The 8,505-nt window shown below is 38.6% G+C and overlaps 1 protein-coding gene across 13 annotated transcripts; it reads left to right on the forward strand.

Moving 5' to 3' along the window:
* Positions 1 to 1,707: 1,707 nt before the first annotated feature.
* Positions 1,708 to 8,218, forward strand: LOC111857174 (zinc finger CCCH domain-containing protein 11A-like). 13 transcript variants are annotated; one of them, XR_011984756.1, is made up of 8 exons: positions 1,722 to 1,786; positions 2,304 to 2,341; positions 2,432 to 2,479; positions 2,595 to 2,933; positions 3,118 to 3,393; positions 5,374 to 5,544; positions 5,991 to 6,079; positions 6,169 to 8,218. XR_011984756.1 is itself a non-coding variant. In XM_072704999.1 (8 exons), the coding sequence occupies exons 5-8, from the start codon at positions 2,928 to 2,930 to the stop codon at positions 6,945 to 6,947; spliced, it is 1,410 nt and encodes a 469-aa protein (XP_072561100.1). In that variant the 5' UTR covers positions 1,722 to 1,786; positions 2,304 to 2,341; positions 2,432 to 2,479; positions 2,595 to 2,714; positions 2,801 to 2,927; the 3' UTR covers positions 6,948 to 8,218. The 13 variants fall into 13 exon arrangements, 11 of the variants coding, with proteins under 11 accessions (XP_072561107.1, XP_072561100.1, XP_072561108.1 ...); XM_072704999.1 differs by having other exon boundaries at positions 2,595 to 2,714; positions 2,801 to 2,933; positions 5,991 to 8,218; XR_011984755.1 differs by having other exon boundaries at positions 5,374 to 6,079.
* Positions 8,219 to 8,505: the final 287 nt, after the last annotated feature.

Below are 8,505 nucleotides of genomic sequence, written 5' to 3' on the forward strand. Positions count from 1 at the left end.
TGGTCAGGAGGATGATTTGTTTGTGCTATAATCAGTGCTTGAAGTGGGGAAAAGGTGGCGGTACTCACTTTGCATTGGCAAATCATTACATTTTTACAGTGAAAAACAAAACTTGGCGATATTGCTGTTACAACAATTTATTGTTGTTTATTTATTAACATAAATGTATTTAAACATGTTTGTGTGTGCGTGGCTGCGTGCGTGCGTGTATTTCACAAAAACTAAAGGAAAGCTTTAACTGTAGCCTATACTCTGACTAGTTTATTCGTTTTTTATATATACACACACACACACACACACACACACACACATATATATATATAAACTAAATACGACCTCACGTTTTATACGTTTGTCATAAAAATTAATTCGGATGGTTCGATTTTCTGCAATTTTCGTATCCGTAGCAAATATTTTGAGGGGTGTTTTTGACAATTGAGAGCCACCAAAAGACGAATATGAAAAACGAATACGACAGTTGCGTAAACTTTTGAGGCTTGCGCAGCTTCTCGAGGAGAAATCAAACAAATGAGCGCCGTTTTCTAAAGTCTATGAGCGCAGCACACACAAATAAACTAAATTGACATACTGCAGTTAAATTTCAAAATGTGGTGTTTTTATATTTATAACATTTGAATACAGTTCAGCAACATACATCACACGACCTGACGACCAAGAGAGCTGACAATTGACCATCACTTAATTGACCATCACCTCACGATTGAAAATGTGACACTGATGTCATATAACAGTTCAACAAACAAGTTAATAATATTAAGTCACTTACATTTTTGATGAAATAATGACCGTTTTGGTCTATTTTAGCAGCGAAAATAGATCCGATGAATCCAAACAAATCACAAATTTGCAATTATTTTTTCAGTTTTTTTTCCTCCCATCTTGTAGCCTACTTGCGTCCCCCCGCGAGAGTGTCCGCGCCCCCCTATGGTTTAGTCCATTAGAGCGGCTTACGTACAACGTAGCTCGGGCGAACTTCCCTGTTGCATTGTGCCTGGGGCGTGTTCTCCCGGGATCGTCTCGCGCGTAGTCTGTCCCTCCCCTTCGGTGTGCGTACATATAATAAAACCACACCCATAGTCATACCTGTACATAGGAGTACTAACCCAGTAACTGGAAGATTGTATAGAAGTGACCGTTGTTCATTTAAGAGTTTAAACCGGACCCTGGCACCCCGTGATTCTGACAGATCACCTGTGGTGGCCTTATCTTTCTCGCTCCAGCACAGAAGTTAGGTTCAGATAGCAGAGGCAGCATACACACTCCTGCCTCCTTCTCAATATGATATTATATATGAAACAAAAAGCTAGTCATGACTTAATCCACATTTATTTGGGAGGATAAAAAACATTAAAGGGGGGCTGATGTCCCCCTAAAATAGGCCTAATGACACCCCTGTTAAGCATAAAGTTCAAGTTCAAGGGGTTAACCCCTTGAGTCCCTACCTGGAAATATCACATAATGACAACCAATGTGTATGTGAGCTATATTCCTACGTGGATTTGAACGTGAAAACAACTTTGGGTCAGGCAGGTACAAAGTGATATCACTTGCAGACATCAAATACAGTCATTATGAAGTGAGTTGTCATTCATGTCATTGGAAATAGTTGGCAACACTGCCACCTCGTTGCCAGAATACGAAACAAAAGAATACACTTAAGTTTCGTTTTAGTTTAGGTCCGCCCTTCAATATTAAAATAAAAAAGGAATGAGGTTCAGAAAAAGAACAGGAAGAGAAAGAAGAAGTCGGAAGAATAGGCTATAAGGTACGATTTCAAAACGTTACAATTAACTAATGATGAATTTTTTTCAGTACAAATAAACAGTGAGGTTAAAGTTAATGGTGACCAAAGTGAATTATTGATTGTAAGATTCAAGCTCAGAAACTTTAATTCCCCGTATTTATGGGAGTGGTATTTCCATGGTAAGCTTAATGTACTAATTGTAGACTCCATAACACGTAACTTGTAATTTAATAATAATAAATTAAATACGCAATTGTCATCTAGAAATGCTCCTTGTCTTTTATTAAACGAAAAGATTGTATAATTAATTTCAGTTGTAAGCCACTTCAACTGCTTTTTACCGCTCAAAGAATGAAGGCCCGCTTGGTTTTGGTAGTGGTCAGCACGGTGGGTTAATCCTTCTTAGTGTCTTCCACACCTGCTTTCTACTTCACTGTGGCCAAAAGAGTAATTTAATCAAAATCAGTACGGATACTTCAGAGAAAGTTTACATTAAAGGACACTGGGGAACATCCTGTAATGAGCTTTTTTTCCCCAGACTGATTGACCGCCCTCTTAAATATGCAGAAACTGGCGGTAAGTGTTAGTAAGCATTACATTAGGTCACGGAAATACGCTTCTTGTGCTTCAAGGTCCAATTCAATTTGCCCTTTTTCTTCATTTTAGCGTGACAACGTGGACTGTTTTAATTATCAATACAATACTTGTACAAAGGTATGTGATATGTTCATGACCTGCTCATGTTATGTGTGTGTTTTTTTTCTTTTCAAATACACTGTTTTTCCCATCAATTTTTCATCCACTTTCCATTTTTCTATCCAATTTCCAGAAAAAATGTTATTTTCAACACAGGGAATGCGCGCGGTCGAGCAACGTGATCTGTACAACGTGGAGGCTGCAGAAGCATTGCAGGAACAGACAATGCACTGAAAAGCATTTAGATAAAGAGGTCTTGTATTAATTTAAAAATGTGACACAAATAATTATTTGCTTGTGTATGGGTTTTCCAATTTGGATTTGTGATGTTTTTTTTAGGCAATGAAATGTTTTTTCCACTGTGCCAATGAAAGACGTGGATCATGCAACAATGTTATATGTCAGAACTACCATGAAAAACCCCGATCAACTACAGAGAACGGAGTAGGAATTTACATAATGCCCAATGAAGGTGTGCTTGGCAAACGTGTCTAACAAGAAAACAATTTGCTTTAAATTAATCCAAATGATTAATGTAATCAGTTAAATTTTCGACACAATTAGACATTGATTAACATAGGTTTTCTAGTAGTCATAGGTCTTCAGAATACTTGGCAAAAAAATAGTTCATTCAAGATGCTCTTTTTTTCTTACAGTTCCCGAAAAGAAGAAGAGGTAAGCCATTTTCAGTCAATCATTGTCAATCACTAAAATTACTATTTGTTTATTTTACTCATTTAAAGTGCAACAAACGTGTTCTGATGTTGTTCAGTAAGCTGCGAAAGAAGAAGCACGTTAAACTTCAACAATATGGCGATGGCACCTTGATCAGGAGCAGCAGGGTCTTCATTGAGGTGTCTTTACAATTAATACAAATCAACATACAACGAGGAAAACTCACCAAAGAAAAGGGAGGCTGCTATATTAAAGAGGTTTGTATTGGCGTGTCGCATGCATTGATCCTTAAGCAAACTCTGCCATTTTTCACTAAGTGTTCTGAAGGGCTGTATTAAATCACGCGTTTCCACATGGCCAAACTCAATATTGCAGTTTTCAGGAAGAACAACATGTAACATATGGAAGCATATGTGTAGCAAAATTCAATTTGCAATGCAATATGCAAAATGGCAATACAATATGCAAAATGTCAATGCAATATTCAAAATAGCAACGCAATATTCAAAATGGCAATGTAATTCTGTATTTAAATTTACATTTTCCATCACCTCCACGCGTGCAAAATTTGGTGCAGAATGAAATTGAAAATTAAATTATATTATTTACATTTGCCATTTCCAACAGTAGTCTTAAGTTGTCAAGTGCATACTATTTTAATGCTTTATAAGTAGCAAAATGAAAATGAAAATGTATAACCAAAATTGATTTGATATGTGTAACGTGTCCAAGCAGAAACAGTAGCAAAATTATCATTTAAATGTTATTTGTCCTAAATGCATTTAGACTAACAGTTAGGACACTTACGATTGCATTTTCATCATGACGCCGTGGGATATTTGTAGCAAAATTCAATGCGGCTTTGAAAATGCATTCCGAGCTGACAATTGTATTGCCATTTTGCAATTTTGCAAAATTGAATTTTGCTACACATATGCTTCCATAGTAACAAAACGAAACTTTCTAACGTGTATCATGCATTTAAAAACAAATGTTACTATTTAAAACGGATGTTTATATATATAACGCAACATTATAAAGAAATAAATGTATTTTCGAAATATATGACGATTACGCAGGATTCAAGTGACATCTGCCTTGTCAAAACGCCTAGCAGGTGAATTAATTAGGCTAAACGACTGATTGCTTAAAAATATTATTTTAATTAAAATAGTAAAAATTCAAAATGTTCAAATGAAGTAGACCCTATGTCCTCGCAGTCCTAAGCAGCAGTGAATGTACTTGCGCTCCTGAGAGAGTGGGACAGACAGAGACGACCAGAATAGTCCGCCCTCATCTTGATAAGCTTCAACTGAGCGACACTGAATGCACTGTATGATTCCAGGTGGATCATTCCGATTAGTACATACACTACATACATTAGATTGAGGGCAGGGCCAGTCAATCCTATAGGTGATATAGGCAGCTGCCAAAGACGCCAACTTCTGAGGGAGCGCCAGCCAGTTTCAGTTTGCCTCGGACAGGGTTGCGCCGGCGGTGAGGCTCGCATAGGGAGCCACATCAGCTATAACCGGCACTGCTCAGGGGTCCCCAATAAACTACATGACCAGGACACTCGCCTAATTAGTAACCGTTCTACTCTTAATCTAGGTTTTTATTAACAGTGACTAGAAATTGGTTTGGAATAATACATGGCAGACTATGTGGTAGCCTATAAGCTTGTTTGGACTATACAGTTGACATTATTATTTTTATCAGCAATGCGTTGTAAACTTTCAGTTAATAATTCTAACATTTACATCACATTTATTGGTTAGACATAATTGCTTGTTCACCGAATTGTTCTGAATAAAGAGAGGAAAAGCAGAAGTATGTGGGTTTGTCCATAAACACAATATGGGTCTTTACCGTAAAATATCAATTTCCTCTAATTTTTAAAATTTGTTTGACGACAGACTCACGTTATTGTCTATATGTTGATTTTGCCTCAGTTGCAGTTGTGGGATGTGGAGTAAAACAATTGACAACACAGTACAATTGAAGAAATACAGATACATCTTACCATGGGCGTAATTATGCGCCAATAAACAAAACCAGCCAACACAATACCCTGGACCCCTTTAAATTAAATGAGTGGAGACCTGGCTCAACATTGTGATGTCTTTAGACATTAGCAAACCCAGTCCTAATTGACTGTACACGTGATAGAATCAGATTGATAACTACAGATTAATCTCACGTATCAAAAATCTCATCCTCTTTTGTCCTATGCACAGATTCTGCACAGCATCTTCTTCATTGGCTACATTAGCTCCCCACGTGTTAACCCAGAGATGGTTCTACGGGAAGACCTTCACTCAGTTTTAACTCGAAAGTTCCCCAATGTGTTTCATGCGTACCGAACTGCACTGCCCACAAGAACACCATACTCTCTTCTTTTGGATGTGGTATATTAACATAATTTACCTCAATATTAAATTCTGTGTTAATCTTTCTCTGGATATACTGGGTTCTATATGAAACTGTGCCCGAGCAGTACTATCATGTTTCATTGTTGATACTGGTAACTAAAGTATTATATTATGTGAAGTTTAATTGCTAAATAAGCTAATATAGACAAGGCCAGGCTAAAGTTACTACTAATTCCCACTGCTGACCATATTTCACTCTGCATATCCTCCTCATCTTAAGTTAAATACAGAATACAACCAGGATATAAGCTGTACCTGTGGCATATAAATATTTAGTTTGGCAGGTGGAGGAAAGATTTTTTTTTCTCATTAACACAAATATCAAGTGTAGATTGAATATCATTTTGATTGTGAAATTTAAAAATAGAAACTAGAAACAGTTCTGTTTATATGATTTATGGTTTCATTTGTATCTGTACAAGGTTGTGGAAACCACCGAACCATCCAGATCCACAGAGCACGCCTTTGAGTATGCTGTTCTTGACAAGATACTAGACTTGAACAAAAAAATGTACGTGCCTCGACTCCAGGATGATGGAAAGGTGTGTGGAAATGCTTTTTTATTAGTGTCAACTGTTATCAGCTACTGCTACTTTTTAGATTCAGTTACACACCAGGAAACCAAGAAGTACTTTGGAACATCGCTGGGCTGCAGAGGGCAAAAACTGAAGGAGATTTTCCTTGATCTGTCCTGCCTTCATACGTGGAACAGAAAAGTGGCGTATGCTGTGTGCTTGGCTGCTAACAAAGGCCCATCTGTGCTACTCCCTATGTTTCTGCACTCTGCCGCATTTCACATGCTTGGGTGCAAAGATAATAGAGGCCCAGAAGATCTTTCATCCGAGTTTGAACAGCTGACCCTAGACCAACCATCGCAGAACTCCTGTGAACACAGCAGCAGTACAGAAGGAGCAGGTGCTAATGCACCTCAGACGCTGGAAAGAGAGACGAACTCGCCACAGCTCGCCAATCCGAGCTCAAATACAGAATTGATCGTATTTCAGTACAACCCAAAACCGCCGTGTTTGAAATGCATGGAGCTCTTCCCAGACATGCAGTTTTCACCAAGACCCATCTCTCAACGCCCTCCTTCTTGGGAGCATGGAAACTGCGCAGAATGTGAGTCACTGAGCAAGCTGCTAAACGCTGAGACTGGGCTTAATATGAGAGTGCAGCTCCCTACAAAATTCAATGTATGGCTGCCAGAGAGTCTCCATTTCATTCCATCTCAATCTCCCCATGAGATTTTGCTCTTGTCCAGAAAGCAACGACTAATCAACAATTTGCGTGATACCGGGTTTGAACTCCAGGACAATCTTTCGTTTTACAATTCTCAGCTTGATGAGGAGAGCACTGCACTTGTGCCTTTTCAGTTGTGAAATGAAGTAAATCATGCAGGCCCTTAATCGCTGTGTTTCATACACAGAAAAACAAAGACCTTATATGGCATATTCACATAGCTGGACATTTACTGAATTACTTTGTCTTACTTTGGAAATATGGTATGAGTGATGTCACTCATGTGTAAGCCAACCTATGATATATTCTAGGGCAGTGCTAGGGAGCTGAGCGGGAGTGAAAATGTGGGTCCCCAAGGGCCGGGTTGGGAAACACTGTTCTAGGGCTCTGGCAAACATAAGGGCCCCACACTTGTTTGAGAAACATGGAACAGTTAAACTTATTAAATCTTGATGCAGTGGCACCCCCATTACCCCCCCACCCCCGATTACATTGCTTTTTATTCTCTCTTCTCTTTTGGTTCAAAACAGTGGTCAGCTTGGGAGAAGGCCATTTAGCCTGTACTTCAGATCATTTACATTTCAGAGCCCTGGGTTGCACCAACAGTGTGTACAGTATGTGGGTATGTTCTGAGGAGCAGTACTTTCACTTCCAAAGCCTGCAGGCATCCCTGGACATGGCTCATAAAATTGACAACAAAGGATCAAATCTGTTCCCTGGACTCAAGATATGTCAGCCTAGATTAACTCCTAGCTGGTTTGGTGAAGTGTGTTGTGTGAGGGGAGAGAGCTCTGCAGAGTCCCCTCACATCGCATCATTAGAGGCAACAAACAAACAGCAGAGGTGAAAAGAGGTGCAGAGATGGAGTTCACAGCAGCAAGGGAACACACAAAAATAAGGAATGTCAACTGAGCACCCTCCTTTAAGCTTGGTTGAACTAAAGTGTCCCAAAGTGAAAAGTTATGTTGAATGTAAGTACATTGACATGAAATATGGCACATCATACCTCCATAAGTCACACTCCTACTATTGGCAGGTTCAGGGGCAATTTAGAGTGGTGTGACTTCATGGTATAGGTTCATTATCGTCTGGATTATCTTCTGCAGCGTATTCATGCTGATCCTAAAGTTCAGCAAGTAATTAAAGAGAGAGTGGATTTGTTCTACTTTAATGTGTACATGCCAAAGTACTTGCCTGTGAGGAGAGAACAATAGGTGCAGTTTTAAAAAAAAACAGCATTCGCAACAAAAACACTGCAATAACTATGCCATGCATGACTGTGGTATGTTGACTTTATATTATACATTTACAGTGCTGACTATTGCACTAAATATTTGTACATGTCATATTTCTGCAACTTAAATTATTTGCATTGTTACTGTTAATATATACCTTGATGATTATCCACTAATGAGATATACTGATGCTTATTGTCTATAATTAAAGTTTGAATCTGAAACAAAGTATATGTTGTACCTTGAACTCACAGCCTAGTGGGAGTGTAGGTTCTAGTGTTTAGTCAACAAAATCTAAATAAGGAACTACGACACCTTCAAATACACGGGTGGTCTTTATGGCACCAAAAGAGTTTTGTCTCACTGGGTAGCAATATGCACCCTTTCCCCCTCCTATTAAAATCCAAGGGCAGCCATTATAAGCATCTCAATTTATAAAAACACTACAGTTTTTATTGCCTTG

This window comes from Paramormyrops kingsleyae, chromosome 22 (genome assembly GCF_048594095.1).
Source record: "Paramormyrops kingsleyae isolate MSU_618 chromosome 22, PKINGS_0.4, whole genome shotgun sequence".
Classification (NCBI taxonomy): domain Eukaryota; kingdom Metazoa; phylum Chordata; class Actinopteri; order Osteoglossiformes; family Mormyridae; genus Paramormyrops; species Paramormyrops kingsleyae.

Excerpts from the sequence above, each read along its gene's own strand:
- LOC111857174 (XM_072705006.1), top strand. Across the intron at positions 3,394-5,373 it reads GAGGCTGCTATATTAAAGAG|ATTCTGCACAGCATCTTCTT; the intron begins GTTTGTATTGGC and ends TCCTATGCACAG. Across the intron at positions 5,545-5,990 it reads ACTCTCTTCTTTTGGATGTG|GTTGTGGAAACCACCGAACC; the intron begins GTATATTAACAT and ends TATCTGTACAAG.